General features: G+C 33.5%; 1 protein-coding gene across 12 annotated transcripts in view; it reads right to left on the bottom strand.

The window, feature by feature from the left end:
- MRP (Multidrug-Resistance like Protein 1) overlaps nt 1-22264 on the bottom strand; it is a 246098-nt gene that overhangs the window by 65970 nt on the left and 157864 nt on the right. For 7 of the 12 annotated variants that reach the window (XM_069839446.1, XM_069839447.1, XM_069839443.1 and 4 more), the window contains exons 19-21: nt 20566-20704; nt 20165-20312; nt 19849-20068 (exon numbers count right to left, since the gene is read on the bottom strand). In XM_069839446.1, the coding sequence (XP_069695547.1) occupies nt 19849-20068; nt 20165-20312; nt 20566-20704 (507 nt within the window). Of the gene's footprint in view, nt 1-3592; nt 3814-19848; nt 20069-20164; nt 20313-20565; nt 20705-22264 lie in introns of all 12 variants that reach the window. The other 5 variants (XM_069839445.1, XM_069839436.1, XM_069839437.1 and 2 more) reach the window with 1 other exon arrangement.

Genomic DNA, 22264 nt, shown 5'->3' with positions numbered 1-22264 from the left:
AGTAAAACTATGTTAACTTTGCCATATCATTTTGTTAATCTATTTCGTATATTAAAATATTTAATTCAATAGACTTCCATGTAATTTCATCACCATATTCTCTTATGAGTAAATTTAAACTGTACAAAGTGAATTTATGCTAAGTTGAGTACCATACAGAACATTTAACAAAATAGAGAAATGCTTAAATTATTGACATAATTTGTCTACATCCAAATCAAACAACCAAAGTATAGATACAACATTGTGCAAAATATACTAATAGGACATGCAAAAGCAAGATCTAAAATAGAGTAATTCAACAAGCATATAAGTAAACATGCAAGAAAACACGTAAGCAAGAAAGAAACAAGTTACGATGTAAGGAAGGAAGAAAGCAAGTAGGCAAGCAGGCAGGTAAGTACACCAGCTAAAATTAAATAAATCATTTTCATACTTAGTCCTTCTAAAAAAATAATCAAATTCACTATTAAAAATATTATTACCAAAAATATTCAATATATTTCAATGTCTTGCATTTATTTTAGTCAAGAATCAAGTCAGTTAGAGGATGTGTTTTTGTGGTTCAAGTGACACTACATTTTTACAAGTTTTAAGTCAAGCAATGCAAACAGACATTACTTGCGTGAACTACACCCAACAGACTGGAATGGCAGACCTCAGTATATAAAGCTATCTACTGGGAAATCGTCTACTAAAGCATTAAATAAATAACATTTCAGCAATTAGTACTACTTCGGAACAGCAAAAGGTTGAGGATAAATGACAGGATGTTACTCTCATCTAATCCATTTTATAATGATACAAGAAAATTAACACATGTTACAGTGTCTTTAAAATAATAATTAAAGAATTAGATATACTTAACTATACAAATGCACTTAAGTATTTCCTATACCAGTTTTCAGCTTTAAACCGACAAACCAGTAATAAATTTCATGGGAACAAGAGAACAGTGCAAGCTAGATGGATTGGGGGGGGGGGGGGGCAATGTTGATAAGCAGAAGGAGAATTGAACAATTCACTGGGATTTCTCGTGCAAAATCTCGTCTGATAGCGATAAATTGGTAACAAGATCTTGTAGTGTAACATAACTTCCCTTGTTAGACTGCACAGTTTCTAAGGTGCTTTATACACCATCATTTTATGTACTGTTACATTTTTACTAGACTAGAGACAGGCAAAATATAAAGAAAAATTTGCCAAAATATGAAATAAATTTTGTATCTTCTGGCAAAGGTTACACCTTTGCAAAAAGGGGAGAAATTAAGTGGATACAAAAATTTGTGGTTGAAACCCATTTAAAATATTGATTTACACAATGTAAGTAGATATGGCAATACTGAAAAGACTTTCACTGGATTTGAAAGAATGAGCAAAGGTGGAATAGGAACCACTTATTTTGTTTTGGTTTCTCGAATTCATTGTGCTATAAGTTCAATTACTCTAAAGGGGAATTTCAAGATTTCACTTGCCCTTGAAATCCTGAATGTTGATGCAATGGGTGGCTTGAGTTTCTCAAAAACGTTTCCTGGAAAATATTTCTATTGTGTCTTTATAATATCTGGAGAGTCCAGTTCAGTGGTAGTTACGAAAATATTAACGGAAGGGGAAAACCGTGTAAAATATGAAGGAGAACGGGAGGGGAGGAGGGGGGTGAAGATTTTTATGACATGAAATTTTTACCAAAACATTATGAAATATGGTGTTAATTGTATTCTATTCATCATGAATAATTAAAATCCTTGTTCCCATACTGCCAGCAGAAATGGTTCAGAATATGAAATTTCATATATTGCCTGTCCGTAACTATTACCATTAAATTATACACAAGCCATCTACATAACATTCATATTTTAATTTAGGCCAACTGGTGAAAATCTGAAGATGGTAAACAAACTGTGAATTTTACTTCTCTATGTGACAACAGTGTCTCATAAATGATGGTGATAACACGTTGTTTCCAGTTGTTTCAAAATTTGAAAACTGGTATGGGGTAGATAAGGAATGATCATAACAAAATAATTAAAGGGAGATTTAACTCAAATTATTTCTCAGTTATTTCCCTACTGAAGAATAAAAATACCGGTATGTAAATGTAATCTTTGCAATTGGCCTATATTCTGGTGGCAGATTACATTTAATTTCTGAGTCGAGAAATTTAGGCAGCAGAATTCATTACTCCAATGAAAGTAAGATAGGAAATGATAACTAGCAAAGATGAATTTTGGCATAGGTGAAAAATGGCCGGTAAATTTCATCTGTACTCCTGTCATTCAGAAAGAGGGTTTCTTTATGTGTTCTAAATCAATGATGTAATACTTCCGTTTTATATTCTTTCAGAAGAAAGCCAAACTAAGTATTTTTATGGCTCCTAAAAAGTCCACCATTCTTGATTTCAGTTTCAAACTAAATACCTCGGATCTAATAAAAGAGAATTGTAACATTTAATCACTCAGGATGACACTATTTAAGGCACTACAAACTAAAGGAGATCTCATAAACTAATACTACTTGTCACAAAACTTATCTTTTTGATAACCACGCTAAAAATTAAAGTTTAATTTTATCTGTAGTTTCCTCTCACAGTTACTGTGCTAAAATTATCTTCCATAAAAAGTGAATATAACATTAATGGACTGTTGATAAATTAAAAATTAAACATTAATTTAATTATAAAGGACTTGTAAAACTTATATGGTAGTACAGTACAGTCCACTGAAAGGAGAGGGGATGATGATGATGATGATGATGATGATGATGATGATGATGATGATGATGATGATGATGATGATGATGATAATAATAATAGTATAAAGTTACAAAGTTTTTCTTCCATCTCACATTTCATGTTTGTAGTATGGATATCAGCCATTGATCAGATGACAGAGTCCATCTTAATCTTTGGCAACAGCCATAGAAGTGCAGGATGTTAACATTGTGGAAAGTACTCTCGATAAAACTGAAGTGTTGTTTTCGCAATACACTTTGCCTCTCCATAATTTAAGTGAATATCACTTTGTAAAAAGAAAATTCAACAATCTCGCCCTCTTTTAATTATTGCAAATGGAAAAACTGACTCAGCTGCTGAATGTTGCCAGTCCTGTTGTCTATCGCCATATTTTATTGTTCAGGTGAATTTCTCAATCCTACACTGTTATTCAATTTTACAGAATCATAGGACTTGCAAAAAAAAAAAAAAAATTATGTTTTTGTGAGCGAACAGTTACAATATTGCAACGAAGAAATAATTAATTTTTTATTCAGTGGACTATGCTGTAGCATAATATAAGTTTGGTATTCTCTATTATTTAGAACTCATATAAAAAACATTTTTTATTAAGCAATATGACAAAATTTAAATATTTCTGTTGAAAAGGGATGCTTAATTTCCAGTAAAATAAAAAAAAAAACGATTTACCAAAGTGAACACAGAGATAAAAGACATAAGGAAAAATTTTTAAGTGCATTGTATATTACAATCTACACTGAAGAAATGTTCGTTACTTTCTCAAACAGACTTAAAAATATTTATTTCCTTTCCAAATCATATAATGGCGTTCTTTTAATAATGAGTTATAACACAGATTACCGAGATTAAACAGTTGAGCCAAGCCCGAATGTTATGTGGGATTGTGTTGTCCAAGGTGTCAACGTCTTTACTGAACCGGTTTAAAATTCTGCCTGTGGGTGTAGTATCGAAGAAGCTGATGGGATTCGTGAGAATATGGGACAACATCTGGGCATGAAGATAGTTAGCTGCCAGAAGAGTGCCCAGTGCCAGAATCAGTGATGAGATGAATACCGCTGTGACTACAAAGACATGAAATAACTAAGTATTACTAAATTTTAAATACTACAGTTCACATCCTTGAAGCACTATTATTACCCTTAACGGGGAAAAATAATAGACAATTCTTATATCATTTCATTTCAAAATAAGCTACAAATTAAATATCACATGTACAGACCCAGAAACAAAATTCAGGTCGCCCAAATTTTGTTTTCTGGGTCTGTACCATCAAGGCTTATTCTCTTGAAACAATTCCAAAATAAGCAAGCAAGATATAAAAATAAATTTATGTATATTTTAATGTACATGTTGTGCCCAAGGATTATGATAAGCACTCATAACTTCGTTATGACCATAAGCAATATATTTTCACTTTATTTTAAAGTAATGAAATTGTACTTATTAAAACATTTCAGTTGAAGACATGCTTTGACATTACGACAGAGATCACTTCCTGTTTCGACAGATTACCGTACAGTTTACCGACATCAGCAGTAGCAGATTCCAGTCCTTGAACAAGGTAGAAATGTGTACGCTTGCATTTTACTCATAGCACGAAGTCAGTCTTAGCAACAGCTGACATATAACATGCAGCGTCTCTCGCGATACATCAATTTCTATTGGTTACTGGTAAAGCAAAAACAGAGATTCAGTCGTGAGAGTTCCTTAAATCTGTATTGTTCTAAGTGATGACCGGAAACGCCGATCTGAAATAATGGTTAAGAATCAGAAGCATGGTGTTTAGTGAATGCAATACCGTCTTTTTAGAAGATTCGCGGGTAAAATAGCGTCACTCTGTTACGTCACAAAAGACGCGGTTCGAGAATTTATAAATGGACATGAAACGTCCAAAACGCGGTCATTAGTTATTGGTCAAAACAGCAGTCATGCAGTAGCGGTCGTAACTTCCCGACGTCCAGGAAGAAGTTCTGAAAATGGCATCAACTGTGAACAGCACCAGGGTTCGCCCTACTATCTACTGTAAGTAAAATCATCAGTTCAATCTTCAGAATTTTCATTTAACTAGCTCATCTTGGTACTTTAGAATTAACAGAAATTTTCATACTTTCTAAATCGTTCAATCTCAATATTTAATAATCTATCTGTAGTAAATTGATATCTTATTAATAAACTTAGTAATAGTGAATTTCTACACTTGTGATTATTTCGAAAGCCTGAGATCACATTCTAAGTAGGAATCCCTCCTATCCATAAGCAAGTACAGTTTATAAATCATATCAGAGAGTTAGGAAGTATAACGCAGTGTCTGATTCGTTTGTGTTATCTTGATAGAGATTATAACTCGCGATTATCTCAAAGCTAAGCCATCCGCCCTTGTCGTGGCAAGTGGCACAACAAAATACTGGTGTCAGATATATAGAGCTCAACAATAAGTTTTGGTGTCAGAAATGGGCACAACATACACATTTCCCACTAAAAAAAAAGAATTTCCAAATCTATTTTCTTTAAAAATTAAAATAGCAAAAAGAAGAATGCGTTTCATTATGTGTGCATACATGCGTGTGTAAAATATGTATAAAATGTGATAGGGTACATTTATAAACGTGCCTTTAACTCAATTCTATGAACTAAAACCCTTACACAGCCAGGAAAATTGTAATGAGGTGAGATAAGTAAAATACTATTACTAGAGTCCTGAGTTTGGTTACCTTAAGCCTCCAAGCAACCCGCAAAAGTGCAGGTATGCATGGAGTATAGCTTGACGGCATCCACAACACTACTTAGTTCAGGTCTGCTGTTCAGTGAACATACGAAAACAAAACAAAACTAGGCAGTTGGAAATGAGTGCTCCAATAGAAGAATTTGGTAACAAGCACGTCATTAGGAAAGAAGAAAATGTATTTTATTAGAAAAAAAGAAAACATTTTTCATTTGAAACACTTAAAATGTCTACAATCATTGATTGTAATGTGTAGAGACTCATAAAGCACACACTCATAATTTGTTTTATTTTAAATTTGTGCTGATATTTATAATTTTTCATTTATTAATTCCAAACTTTAATTAGATCTAAAGTATATAGGTGCATTTTACATATTGTAAAAATCAGGGGTAGACAAATTCCAGGTGCCAGGTAGCCATGTCGAGTAAAAAAGTTTATGTAATGCCTAAATTGTTTATTGGGTTCAAAATTTTTTAAGACTTCGATTTCTTTTATGTCACTACAGCTAATACATAATATTGACAAAACCGGTTGTAGGAAGATATTTTCAAATTAATATATAGTTATATTTGTTGTGCATCTGAAGATCTTATCCTACATACAATAGCTTCAGAGTGTCTCTGAGAGCGTGAGTTTGCATTGCTTTAATATTTAATATTATTTGATATATTTCAGTAAGTGGAACGGTTTTCTCATTGCATGCGTGGACAAAACGTAGTGGCTCCTGATTATTATTATTTTTTTTTTTTTAGTTTTGTCTATCCCTAGTAAAAATTATATTTTGTTTCATATAAAGCTGCCTTTAAATAAATACTCTACCATTATTGTTGTTAAATCCAAATGATCTTTGGTACATGAGTATTATTATTGTTATTCAACGACCTATACACACAGATACATGAATAAACAGATGTAAACACAGAGTACCCGAGCATGTGGGAAGACTGCTGAACTGCATCGTGAACTGTTGACTCACAATTTGCTCTCCATACCATGTGAAGCTAGTTGATCATTACACCTAACTTATATTCAGAGTAACCAAACGCAGGACTCTATTACTTATAACAAAAACAGTAACTTTCTTGAGTCCAATTCTACAGTGGAGAAACTACTAGTCATTAATTTTTATTTTTATGAAGTTTTCATTAATGCACTACATAAGAAGAAATTGTTGATTTAATGTGTGCACAGGATATTCCCAATTTATGCTCAGAATATATTTTAAGAAACAATAATTACTGTATAACGATATCTAACTAAGGAATAAAAATTCGTCTGAAGGAATACTTCCATTTTCACTGAACCAATTCTTTGTTCATCACCAACATTAACATTCTTAGTGCAAAGCACAACCAGTGCACTACAACTATGGCACTTGATTCAAAAAGAAGGAACACATGGATTTATAATGTTCTTAACAATAAACCTGCCACTGTACAAGAAATACTATCTCTGAAACTTCTTACAAATTTAAAATGTAAAAAAACTTAAAGCACATGTTTTGTTAATCATCAGTAACATCTGAACCTATGTTTTAGTTGCACGTGTTGTTATACTGGTCGTCATGTTGTATCAGTCCTCAGTAACATCTGAACCCATGTTTTGGTTACATGTGTTGTTGTACTGGTCTTCAATAACATCTGAACCTGTCTTTTAGTTGCAAGTGTTGTTGTACTGGTCGTCAGTCACATCTGAACCCATGTTTCGGTTGCATGTCTTGTTATACTGGTCTTCAGTAACATCTGAATCCGTGTTTGTCACTCATGTTGTTGTACAGGTCCTCAATAACATCTGTTTTTGTTGCACATGTTGTTGTACTGGTCCTCAACAACATCTGAACCTGTTTTGGTAGCATGTGTTGTACTGGTCTCCAGTTACATCTAAACCAACATTCTGGTCACATGTATTGCTGTACCAGTTGTCAGCAACATCTGAACCTAAGTTTCGGTCGCACATGTTGTATAATTCCTCAGTAACATCTAACCCATGTTTCGATCGCAAGTGTTGTATCAGTCCTCAGCAACATCTGAACTTTGTTTTAGTCACATGTGTTATTGTACTGGTTCTCAGTAACATCTGAATCTATGTTACAGTCGCACATGTTGTATCAGTCCTCAGTAACATCTGAACCTGTGTTTCAGTCACATGTGTTATTGTACCAGTCCTCAGTAACATCTGAACCTGTGTTTCAGTCACACATGTTATTGTACTGGTCCTCAATAACATCTGAACCTGTGTTTCAGTCACACGTGTTATTGTACTGGTCCTCAGTAACATCTGAACCTGTTTTTCAGTCACACATGTTATTGTACTGGTCCCCAGTAACATCTGAACCTGTGTTTCAGTCACACATGTTATTGTACCAGTCCTCAGTAACATCTGAACCTGTGTTTCAGTCACATGTGTTATTGTATTGGTCCTCAGTAACATCTGAACCTGTGTTTCAGTCACACATGTTATTGTACCAGTCCTCAGTAACATCTGAACCTGTGTTTCAGTCACACGTGTTACTGTATTGGTCCTCAGTAACATCTGAACCTGTGTTTCAGTCACACGTGTTATTGTACCAGTCCTCAGTAACATCTGAACCTGTGTTTCAGTCACACGTGTTATTGTACTGGTCCTCAATAACATCTGAACCTGTTTTGGTCGCACATGTTGTATCGGTCCTCTGTAACATATAAGCCCGTGTTTTGTTCACATGTGTTTTCATGAAAACTTTTGAATTTGAACATACCAGTCTGTCCACTGGCTTATGACCATTTGCTGCCCACCAACATATTTCGTTAAGTAGATAGTGTAGTAGGATCAGTCTGCATAGTACTGGTATATGCACACATGTCACAAAAGGGTAGCAGCTCTAGCTGATCTATTTACTTCATTGCCTTTCTGCACTGGAATCCCGAGTTTAAATCTCAGCAATGGTTATTTTATAATGATCTACACTTTAGATGTATAACTAATCATTAGAGACGAGAATTCCATGTAAATGCATATTTTTATACAAACATAGGACATAACTCAAACTTGGTACTTATCCATTTCATTACTTTCTGGTTCCAAATATGTGCACTTTTCCCGTGCATATTTGCATGTTCTGGCCTTTTTGGGGATAAAAACATGCATTATGCATATTTAAGCAATTTTTAGCTTAATAATGCAGATAATATACATTATATTCAATTTAAATGCATGTTTTAATGGTTTTGAGTGGACATCTCAGTTTCTCGATTTTATGTTCCTTATTGTAGCTTCAGGATCAGGATTGAAGGAGGGAAAGAAAAAACTAAATAACAGAAAAATGAAATAAAATGTCAAGTTTTCAGAAAAAGATGTTAGAAGATCTTTCCATGGATGGAAGTTCACATTTACAACATTTTACCGATGACCCTCTATAGACTGCGTGTCATAAATGGATTTATTATGTTTAATACTTTGAGAATAGTAGAGAGGAAATACAGAGGGTTCAAGGAAACTGCCGACAAATAGTTTAGGTCAAAAGCACCCTCTTGTAGGGAGGTTGTAAATTCTCTCCCTTATCCAGTACCAGTAGCAATTTAGATCCTTCTAAAATTGAATCATTCGCTAAACTGCCTTTGCAGTGTGTGAACCTCGTAAGTGGTTAATGTGTTTGTTCATTCTGTTTGCATGTGTTAATGTGGTTCTAATATGCCTTCAATTAAAGGTTCCAAAACTGTACTCTTTGCACAGTGATTTAAAGGATTAGAATTAGATCAGATGAGTTTGTCATATTCTGCGATTGTTGCAGTAAAGAGGTAAGCACTGCTATTCTGTTTCCTAATATTTTCTATGGCAGTTGTTCTTTATAAAACTTACAATACCTCTTTAAATTAATTAATTAAATTACGATGTCTGTTTTGAAATCGTATCTAGGTAACCATAAAGTCTATTATAATTTCAGATAAAATGTACTAGAAAATTTCAAGTCGACCAGCATGTCGCATCTGTTTCACTTATTGCAAGAATTCAAACAATTTCATAGATCCCTCAGTTATGCCCGTGGGGAAGTGGGTGTAACGGCAGAAAACAAACTGGACAGGGTCATAAATGCAAACTCGGACTACGGAGTCTTTTATTCAGTGAAGGTTATTTGTGGCGAAACTTGAATGAAGAATTTGACCTGACACTGTAACAAGTTTGCATCCATAACTTCTTGCGATGTAGAGGGGTCATTCTCTGCCTACAAAAACATACAAGCAGGAATCTCATAGAAACTAATTTAGGAATGTTGTTCGGTTGTTAACTGTGCAAAAAAAGTGAAGTGAAATAAGACATTTGGAATAAAAATGAAAATGCATATTTTAATGTATTTTTCGCTTTATCATGCATATTTCATAGCTTGATAGTGCATGAGTGCATGCATATTTTGGGATTTTATAGTGCATGAAATTCTCGTCTCTACTAATCATATATGTACACACACTATTGCTAATGTATAATTTTTAGGTGAAGTGGTTCAATTAAATGCAAGCATACTAAATCAACAATAATAATCTCACATCCAAGAGTTGCCCGAGCCAATGTTAAAATATTAAATAAACACTCCATAGTACTGGTTGATTAGGATATTCACTAATTAGCTCAAAGTTGCTACATTTAAGTTTCATTTTGGGACCTAAAGGATATTTGAGATTCACAAAGCAGATTCTATGCCAGAAAGCTGTATTAAAGATAAGAGAATGTTATTTCAATCCTATAATACGAGGGGGATCCAGGAAATAACGACCGTTCTGTTGTAATAATTAAAAAAATATATATTTATTTGAAAAAACAAAGTCTGTTACATAACTGAAGCTTCCTTTACTTCTCTACATAATCACCACCTACATTTAAACATTTGTCGTATCTGTTCACTAGCTTTAGAATTCCCGTGTTATACTCCTCTGCCGCCAGTTCATTAAGCCAGGTGTTCACTGTCTTCTTCAACTCTTCATCACTTCCAAAACGCGTACCACCCAGAAAGTCTTTCAGCTTAGTGAAAAGGTGAAAATCGCTAGGAGCAAGGTCTGGACTATAGGGCGGATGATCAAAGATTTCCCAACCGAATTGATCCAGCAGTTCTCGAGTTGAAGCAGCAGTGTGCGGGCGGGCATTGTCGTGAAGAAGCACAACTCTTCTCGAAAGCATTCCTCGCCTCTTGTTTTGGATGGCTCGCCGTAGTTTTCGTAAAGTCTCACAATAATGATTTGCATTGATTGTAGTGCCTTTTGGCATGAAATCCAGCAAAAGAACACCTTTACGATCCCAAAAGATAGTAGCCATGACTTTTTGTGTTGAGAGAGTCTGTTTGAATTTTCTCGGTTTCTTGGGTGATGAGGGATGATGCCACTGACGTGATTGGCGCTTGGTCTGGGGTGTTGTGAGACACCCAGGTCTCATCACCAGTCACAATTTGATCAAGAAAGGCATCTCCATCTGTGTGATATTGCATCAAGAATGTCAATGCTGAGGCCATTCTCTGAGTTTTGTGTTGGTCACTCAGTTGCCGTGGAACCCATCGTGCACAGATTTTGTGGTAGCCAAGATGTTGCGACACAATTTCACCAAGCAAAGAACGAGAAATGTCAGGAAAGGCAATATGCAATTCGTCGAGTGATGTGCGCTGTCTTGCAAGATTCTGTCATTCACTTTAGTCTTCAGGTCTTCTGTGATGAGTGATGGGCGTCCGGGTCGAGTTTCATCGTGGACATTTGTTCACCCATTGTTGAACATTTCGCACCATTTTCTCACATTTCTTTCATTCATTACAGTATCACCATACACTTCTTCAATTGCCGGTAAATTTCTGCAGGTTTCAAATGTCAGGCATTCAAAAATCGAATCACACTCCTCACCTCACAGTCGGTGGGATTATCAATCACGTCGTTCATTTTGAAGTAACACAAAATGCACAATGGTGACTTGTTGCAACCAGTACTCACAACATTATGAGAATACATGTTAAGGAAGCCAGTTGACCTTCAAACAAGGAAGGGGAGTCAGCTGCGCGGCAGGTATGCGCGAACGGTCGTTATTTCCTGGATCCCCCTCGTAAATATTTTTAGTATTACATTAGTTTGTGGAGTAACTATATGTGTGTGGCATATAGTAGACCACTGAAGTGAACAGCAAATGCATCAAGATAGACCATGTGTTTTTTTTTTTTACAAGCAGAAGTTACACTGGCATGACTAAATTCATAAATAAATTAACGAATATATCTGCATGACCAGTGTGATCCACATAGTGCTCATTGCATGTTGGTGTAATATCAATGGTATTCACATTTATCCAAAGATGGTGCTCATCATGTATGGAAATTATTGTCCAAGAATAATACTACCACCCTAACACCAACAAAAACATTTATTCTACCATGTTACTTTCCTATGACTGATCAAGTTACTACTACAAAGTGTCCTCAATTTCTTGGTTACTCGCATCCAACCTAGCTGTTTCACTTACCAGATGACAGAATTAGACAATAATTTCAATAATTCACTTAATACATGGAAATATTTGTTGTCTATCCTAAATTATTAGGTACCATATTAAATGTAATGTTATCAACGAGTTCATACATATTAACCATTAACATAATTATGCTAAAATATTCCCCTCCTTTCAGACAAAGCATATGATGATTTCACAAAGGTTTGCCAAGCAACAATGAATTTCGCGTATCTGATAAAATTCACGTACATGGTTTAAATTCCTCATAGTCACTTTCCTCGAAGTTTAATTTTATTCTGCCACGATTTAAAAAAAGAATATGTGTATGCGAATTCACACAATGTATGGCAAACCTGATTTTACCATTGCTATCATGTGTAGATTTTTTAATTTCCTAATATATGGGCATTTCTTCTTTTTTGTCTACCATCCTCTCTCACAAACTCTCAGGAGGGTGCTTGGTTTGATTATTTGACAATGACGTCTCTCGCTGCCTTTGAGGGGATATACAGAAGCTTTATTTTCTTTTGTGAAAATACTACATTTTATCACATAATTCCCCCTCACGTAATTCCTTTCTTAAGATTTTATCATTAAAAAAAGAAAATTAAATCAAATACCGTATATTTTCTTTTCCTAGTAAAATCGTATACTAGTCAAAGATCACTGGAAATTCCTTTCAAACAGCACTGTGACAAATTTATTTGTTTTGAATCCTGTTATTTTTTCTGTGTGCAAAGGCAAAAAACCCAGAGTCACCGAACTCATAATAGATATATACCCGCTGCTCTCTTTGTTGTATGTTTACAGGTTTTATGGAAAGAGATGTAAACTGTACAGATTTTATGGAAAGAGATGTAAACTGAAGAACAGTACCAATATTAGTGTATGTTTGATGGTTTCACTGTGTTAATATAAGTTGAAATGACAAAGTACTATAACTAGCACAGTAAAAATTTCTGCCGATAAGAACGGGATAAAGGCAGCAGGAAGACAATTCCCCATTGATCCTAATTTAATCCGATACTGGCACAGGCAAAAATAAAAATTCATGGCTGCAAAGCAAAGCAAAGCAAAGCAAAAAAATATTTTGTGGGCCTAAAATTGGAAAATTTCATGCCATCTCTAATGGTGTGTGTCATGGAATATATAAATCAACTTCGTAATGATTTTGTGGTGTTTCCTATATAATGTTACAGAACAAAGCTAGCAACATCAGTGGTAGTCAATTTAGAGTGAGTATTGGTTGATTAATTTTGTGAGAAAAGACAATATGAGTCTGCGAAAAAAAAACTTCTATGTGTCACTGTGTTCCAAGAGACTGCACTGACAAAGTGATTGAGTTTCACAGGTATGTTTCAATTGTACAAGTTCGGCAGAAATATAAATGCTTGCTAGCATGGATTGGTAATGCTGACCAAAGACCTGTGTTCTTTAAAATGCCAAGAAACACAACAACTGGATCTAAAAGCATTCTGTACTTATGAAGGTTACAGATGCAGAGGAACTGAACTTCCACCTACAACATCTTCAAAAGGAAGATGTTACTAAATTAACTATACCACAAGAGATTCACAACCGAGTTCAAGAAAAGGAATGGATTCTGCAGAATTAGTAGTGGATTGTTTGGAAAAATTATGGAGAAGACAGCCAGGTGTATTATTACAAAGCAAGTTCTTTCTTATGTCGACAGTTTCCAGGATCGTCTAGTGGAAGCAGTGAAAGAAAAAATTAAAACAAATGAAGTCAGATCCTGGAGTTTGACAGCTATTCTTCAGCTATTAAATGTTAGCAACAACAAGCCCTTCAGAGATATGTCCAATGCCTATATGCAGAAATGGATGACATTTGGTAATTATCAGCTGACGAAAGAAGCCATCGATATCAATAATGTGTAACTGGATAATTGAAGCATGGGGATCGTCAGTGAGGATACTGTTAGCAAAAGCTTTAAAAAACTAGAGTTTCTAATGAAATTGATGGATCGGAGAATGACATATAGTGGAATTCTGCAAATGAAGAAGTTGATGATGATTGATGAATTAATCTGAACCAGATATCAATGAAAAAAAAAGTAATGGTATTCATGAAAGTGATGCCACAGTGTAGGGAAAAACAAGTGGGGAAAGCACGACTGAATTATAGATTTGTAAAGCGTTCTCTATTTATGATAATAAATGAGCAGATAATCTGGCGTACTGTTTTCTAGTAAATTTACCTTTATTTTTATGTATGCCTTCATTACTCCTCCTTTACCCCACCAGTTTGATAGTAGATTCATCACCAAAATAAAAGTGAATTAACAAGTTCCTGGTATATCTATTCATGTTATCAAGCACTAAGCCTAATAACTGCTTTATGTATTCCCCGAGTAAACATACTCGCATACTGTATAACCCCTCCTCAAAGTGTTTCCAGTCACAAAATTTAAAAACAAAGGGAGAGGGAATTACACAATAACATACGGTAATTTAAAAACTGGAAGAATTCAACTTTATTTTTTAATTAAACTATAGTCAACTCTGGATATAGTGAACTCGGTTATAGTGAACATTTGCTATAGTGAACCTAAATCATTGGTCCTGAACAGCATACATTAAAAAGTACTTTAATATTTTTGTTTATAGTGAATCCTCCCTTCGGTTATAGTAAACCTTAAAAATTGAAGTTACAAGAGTTGTATCCTGCCTGATAAATTCTTATTTGAAGTCAAACCTTCTTGTACAAAATTGAAAGAATGTGTTGAGAACAAAATTCTAAGTTTATTACTCCTTTAGTTAAATGACAAAGGTAGTATTAGTGGTTCCTAGACAATGAGCTGTACTGTAAATCCAGACAATGCATGACCACTTCACCCTCGAAGGAATACCATTCTGTTCTCAGGCACACTACTCTACTGGTTTTTCTAATCCTTCACTGTCAAAGGGTTGTCTTTTGTTCTTAAAAACATTTCCATTATGACGGATAGCATCGAAACAGAAAATAAAATTGCCTTCTTTTTTTAAAAGGGGACGGACATTATGTCCAGAGCATAAATGAAAGTAAGATTCCAATGGCTTTCAAACTCTTTCAACCCCCTCCCAGTTTCCATTAAGTGACCCGGGAAATTCCAAGGGTGAGTACGCAGTCATATCATAACAGCATTTGTCATTTCTACCTGATCAGTCTGTTTCTAGTGGTTGAGCAGTGAATGTATTGTATAAAAAGTTGAAGCATAAAGTGTTTTCTTTGGAAGATAAGGCGAATATTAGAAATGACAATGAATGTAGTCTTTCGCAAGCGGATGTGGGCCGACAGCATAGTTTAAGTAAATCAACTTTGAGTAACAGTATACAGTGTAATCCATTTAAAAAAAAATGAAATATTTGAATTACTGTATAGTATTTTATTTTCTTGTTCACAATTTCATTCATTAGGGGAGAGACACTTTGGATTTAGTGAACCTCGGATATAGTGAACGAAATATGCAAGTCCGCAGAGGTTCACTATATCTGGAGTTGACTGTATTAACTGGCATGCATTTGACAAGTAACAATTGAACTTCAGCTGACAACTGATCAAGAATAACTATAACACATGTATTTGTTCATAGCAAGGGCAGTAGTTATTTTGGAAGTGAAACAGCAACTAAGTTTGCTACTTGCACATGCACACAAGATCGATGAGTTTTGAGAAGACAATAACAGTATCTAGTAACTGGGTACTATGTAGGACTTTTGCTACTGACTAATAAGTTGCCATTGACAGTAACATTACACTAATTTGAATGAATTTAAATAGTACTCTGTAGCATACCAATTCATCAATTAAATACAAACTAAATCTTCATTTATACATTTTACAGATGTCTGAAGAATAAATAGCATAGTGAGAAAAACGTAAGTTATAAATGAAATGACATTTAATAACATCTGAAATAGACTTTAAAAACATGCAATTATTAATGAAAAAAATAAAATAAAATAAATAATTTTTAAAAATTATAAAAAAATATCCATTATGTAGGACTGCTTGCACCTACAGAAGAAATCATGCCCTCAAATAATTGTTATATAATAATTTGTTCAGTTACATCATGTTGTGTTACAAAGCATTTCACTGTCTCTAAAGCAGTAACAGCATCAGTAAAGGAAACAAGCTTTTTGGAGGCAAGCATGCGCAGTTTCGAATTTCCACGAATTTCAAAGTGTAGTATTCAGAAATATAATAGTTACTTAGACTTGGAGTTGTAATTCAATTATGGGATATACTAAAACATTCTCAAGAAAATCTGAATCGTATCTTGCCTTATAAGAATTTAATATCTGTAAACTTCTTCAATTTACATGAAAAGAATGAGTTTTCCAGCCAAAATCATTTAAAAGAATAGATAAACATCTGACGCAAAAATACTGCACATGGTATATCAGATAATATTATCAACTTGGCACCATTACTTTCAAGAACATTTGCAGCAATCATGCAATCAATAATGAGAAAATTATAGACAAAACCATTATACTAATACTAACTGTATGCAAGCCTGACATCATGCTTTTATACTGCTCAATAAAGTCATAAAGCATAGATCTGATTAAAATATACAGCATTCCCATAACCAACAAGTAATCTCCCATATACTTCATAAATAAAAATCATATAGCACTCACGTTGAGAGGGTTTTACTTCAAATATCTGTTCAAATAAATATAAGTTTAAAATCGATATTTCATGCTAAAGTTTTAGTAGTTTAAATACTTCTTCATACAGTCCTATAACTAAGTTATATTATACAAACTACCATCGCAATAAACTTGCATAATTTATTAGCTATAAAATAAGTTTTTGACTTGTGGGTATTCTACTGTAACAATCATATATAACCAGAAACTATATACAGATAAACCATTTTTTTACATCAATTCATGCAATTCCAATTTAATGACAGTGTTAAGCGATGAAATATTATTATTCTATTCACATTTTCTCCAATAAAATCACATACAAAGCTTTTTCATTTATAACTATGGTTATTTTTTTACAGCAGACTATAATGATACTCTTGGACTTTAATATAACGTGTTTGGCACATAATTTCTAAAATCTGTAAGAATGCTAAAGTTGTTCACATGCAGTTCTAATTAAACCTCTGCCAGATTTGGTCGAGACTGAGTAATAAACAACAATAAGAAAAAACCCAGACATTTCCGAAAAAGAATATGCTAGCTTGTTACACTGAACATAATAATTTTATTACCAGTATAAAATTGTATAAATAAGAAAACACGAAACAAATTATTCAGCATATAAAAAAAGTGAAATACGAAAATAGAGATGAAAGAAAAACATGAGTAAGTCTTCCTAACTGAAAACATTCTGTGAATTATATTTCATACATCATATGACGAAATTAAGAAGTCTCAATATTAATTTCCAAAATTATATTATAGGCCTACATGCTGGCATTCATATAGTCAAAATTCATTTTCAATGAGGGTATTTTGAACTCAGGTTCAGAGTGATAATCAAATTAGACAATTCCAAAAATTCGTTGTAACTGTACAATATAGCGCAAATATATATTATAAACAGCAGGTATTGTTCAATCATATATGAACATAGCAAGATCCAATCCTCTGTAAAATTACATAATACCTCACATTTTGATGAAGTCGATGGCAGCAGAGAAAGTCATATTCCTTGATGGCTTCATTGTAGACCCTTGCTTCAAAGGGATTTAAACAATAGCAAGACAACAGTGCAGCTAATGTAAATCCTGAGACATTTTTTTCCATTGTAACATGTTCTTTCATTGACACATGTTACGTCGATTTATCACCAAATAAAGCTGACACTTAATCATCAATGAATGCTTCTGAACTGAATGTCTAGATATAAAACAGGGACACATGAAATTGTTTTCCCATCTCGACCTATTGTTAATCACAGAACATTTGTATCTTCGGTCAGGAATAATAGAATATTTACAGTTGAACAATTATGTTATTTTGTATTTAGAGGATTTCAGGTTTCCTTAAAAACAATTACGATATTTAAAAGTAAATCATGACTGTAACTCCTTGAGGGCGAGTTTTCAATGTTATGATGATTTTAACTATTTCATACATACAGATTGTAGTTTTGCCTATCTTTTTACCGACATGAAATGACAAATTCTTAGTACAAAATATTAAACAACAGTTATACCGTTATATCGTGGTACAAAGACTGAAACCAAAAATTACACAAATTTCAATGCGTAATTTCTATAAAACACATTATCACTCTCTATTTAACAGCAAACGAAGCTTTTTTGAAACATGTCATAAGTAAAAAAAAATGTATACAACTCTTCTCTTGAAATTTATCATACCTGAGATTTTAAATTGATTATATTGCCGAATCAGAATGCTTAGTAGCTTTTATGTGTATGTAGTGTCCTTGTCTTACATCTTGATACAAAAAAAATAAATAAATAAATAAATGAAAATAAAAGTTAAATTGTTAAACAGAACAAAACATGGCATGACAATTCCTGAAAACTAAGAATATGAAAAGTGTGATGTAAATCATTTCTATTAAATTCCGAACCATATTATGTTTTACTGTTGTTAATAGCAGAAAATTTATATTTACTGTCTGAGATATGAACACTTATGTTAAACAACAGTGTTTTCTATGTTGAGAGGGTTTTATATGTACTGTATTGGCCTGAATCTAGTACGACCCCGAATACAATACGATCCCAAGTTTTCAGATGTTCTTTTTAGGAAAATAAAAATATTACACTATATACAATGTACACATTAAAAATGTTATAGAATGAAAGGAAACTAATACACTGTACCCTTATCTCTGGTAATACATCATCATCATCATTAGCTCTACAACTCATTGCTGAGTCTTGGCTTCCTCAAGGACTCGTCTCCAGCCATAGCGATCCAAAGCTACCATCCTCCAATAATCTCTCGTAATACAGTCATTTCTTTCAAATCCTTCATTACTACCCAATGCAGTATCTCATTGGTGGTTAGATCGACTGTTAGATAAATAGCGCACATTGAATTTTTGGTACAATCACCTATAATTATTTATAGACTTTTGTTTTCGTATTTTACATGAATTTACTAAACCTTCAAACAAACTTCAAACACGATAAAATAAATTTCACCAATGTATGAGATAGAGTACCAGTACAGTAATATTATGGTACCGGTACAGTAACAAACATCAGGAATAGGGTAGATCAGATAGAATGTGTGACTTTGACAGAGCAGCAGGCCCAGTCCTGTATGTGTTACAGAAGATGACGCTGCGCAATATATTGATAGTACAGTCTGCGTAATGTATAAGTAGACTTCTTTCACACTTGAAATGGCTTAGGCCTCAATTATAATATGAGTCCGGTTTCCACAGTGCAGTTTTTATGCAAAAAACATCGTATTTGATTCAGGCCAATACAGTACATGAAATTCATGTTCAAAAGTTTCTCATCTGATAATACAATATAATAATATATGTATTCTATGGACTACTGGAACAATCTTTAAGGACAATGTAGGGGACTGTACCAGACAACTAAGATCTAACAGTTAATACTGATGTTGATGATGATGATGACGATGATGATGATGGATGTTGATGATGAATATATAGTTTTCAGTGGTTTTCAAATTTAATAAGTAATTTCATTTTCTCTTGTAACAAGCTGTTCTGACATTAAAAATATGGTTGGAATTACGAAGAAAATAATTTACATTACTTATCTTTTCAGAAACATATCTCCTAATTTTTTTTTCTGGTCCCAGTATGTAGCACTTTGAGTATGAATTATGAACAGTATACTGGAAATATGTTTCTGAAGAAAATTTCTTATTACCAAGTGTAATATCAAATATGTTTTTTTTAATGCAAATAATATAAGAAAAATTTGTCTTACCTTGACCAAAGCCAAGAGCTCCATAAACACCCAAGTAGAGATCTCTTTTCCCTTCATCTTGCGTGCCATTGTTATACATGCTTTCATCATTTGACCAAGCAGAGAGCCACACATTGGAACCCACTGAGAAACCTTGGAAAACGAGATTGGAAAAGATAGTTGCTGCAGAGAGGAAGATGCCGATACTTTTCAGGTAATGGGAATATACACGCCATTTCACCTGTTAAAGGAACAGAACATATAAATTACAAATGTACGCATATATATTTAAAAAAAAAAAAAGCGATGTTGTAAAAACTTAGTTCCGTAAACTTACACTTCCAGTTTCAGCTTTTTCAGCTTCAATGAGTTTGTCTCCACCAGGTTTTGCTATAAAGTTAGTTTTAGATCCACTTTCCTTATCGATTGAATTCAATCTACGAAGAGAGCCTGACTTTTCAGTATTACTTTCTATGGAATATTGTCTGAAACAAATAATAAATCGTAGTGTGTTAAAACAGGATGCAAACATTTGTTTACAAACTAGCACTGTCATGCAGAATGTCTTTCGATGGCAAACCCAAATGATGGTTTCCTTTTCTTTCTCTTGTCAAATGATGAAACTAATACGTGATTCCAAAATGTTGAATATCTCTGGATTTATGACACAGTGCAACGAAAATGAAAAATCTATTCACTCTAGCTGTAATACATATTTAGATATCTTGTAATCATTACCTATTCAGTGATCCAGACAGTGAGCGCTTCTCACCAAGTGAACCTGTATCACTTTCAGATTCTCTGGATCGTGCACGGATAAGTTGGAGTTCCTCTGCACCAATTGTATTTTCTATCTGCTGTTTAATTTCATCTAAGTCTGAAATTTAAATTAACATCATTTAAATCTTTTTTTACATACAATTGAGGGGTTTGCCGGAAAAAGGGTGTATACATCAATATTGTGAATTGAGATATAGGCAATCTAAGATTTTAAAACACACCTGAATAAAATGTTATAAAGACAGTAAACAAAAATTATACATTAAATTTAAAATCTTAGCGAGTATAAATGTTTTGTAGCATTTACGTAATTTATATTATTAAATTTCCTTATATTTGTACCATATAAAACTTTGATCTATATGCCCTTTATCCATATAATGATTTGCTTAGGGGATTTAACGTAGATTTCAGATTTAAATTTCACACGGAATTGAAACAAAGATACATTTTATGACATTTATTATCTACTTCTAAAGTAATTTACATTATTTCAGATATACTGAGTAGACATTAAGTACGCAAAGCAAAATCTCTGAATAAAACAGAAAAAGAAAATCTCCATTTTGTGTGAACATAAATAAATAAAATTTATTCTTTGTATAATCCTGATAGCATTCCTAACACAAGAGAAAATTTACTTATAAGAGAAAATCCATTGGAATTATTGCAACCTATCTTCAGTTTGGAATTAACAGAGGAAATAAGTAAATCAGACACACCAAAAGAAATACAAAAACTTCTAACACTGGAAACGATCAATACTAGATACCCTACAGAAGAATGGCTACACATATATACTGATGGATCAACAACAGAAAACCTTACTGGAGCTGGAGTTACATGTACACATTTTTCCTTTTATCATTCTGTTGGCAGAGACACAACAAATTATAATGGTGAAATAGAGGCTATACACATTGCTCTCCGACAATTATTATATCTTCCCTTAAATAAATATAACAAGACAGTAATTCTTTCAGATTCTAAAGCTGCAATTCAGGGAATATGTTCAAATGCTACAAAGAAGTCAACAAAAATAAGAGAATGCTACAAAATGTTGACACAACTCCAAAAAGTTAACAAGACTGTCCGTCTCCAATGGATTCCAGCACACTGTGGAGTCATGGGGAATGAAACCGCAGACACACTTGTCAAGAAAGGCACAACAATAAAACAAAAATCTAAATTTAATTTCTCATATTCCTCAATAAAACGCTTGATCACTACAAAATTTTCTCATTCATACCTACAAGAAATAGAATCAAATGCTAAAGACAAAAAATGGATTACACTACTTTCCAACCCAGATATAATCCCCCAGAGACCAAGGAAAACAGCAGTTGCAGCCTTCAGACTATTGACAAATCATGACTGTCTAGCAAGTCATCTCTACAGAATAGATATCTCAGCTTCACCCATATGTGTCCTGTGTAACGATCCAGCAGAAATGAATGAACACCACTTGAAGACCTGTGAGGCATTAAGATCAGAAGAAACTACAGTTCAAAAGTATTGGAAAGCACGACTGCTAATGGCTTCATTGCCAAATGCAAGGCACTAGACAACAACAACAACATAATCCTGATAACAATAAGCCCAAAAATCTGAATATTGTAACAAATCTCTTTATAGAACATAAAATATTTCCGTCTGA

The sequence above is a fragment of the Periplaneta americana genome, chromosome 11 (assembly GCF_040183065.1).
Source record: "Periplaneta americana isolate PAMFEO1 chromosome 11, P.americana_PAMFEO1_priV1, whole genome shotgun sequence".
Lineage (NCBI taxonomy): Eukaryota > Metazoa > Arthropoda > Insecta > Blattodea > Blattidae > Periplaneta > Periplaneta americana.
Note: the sequence above shows the minus strand (reverse complement) of the source record. Positions and strands in the feature narration are given on the sequence as shown.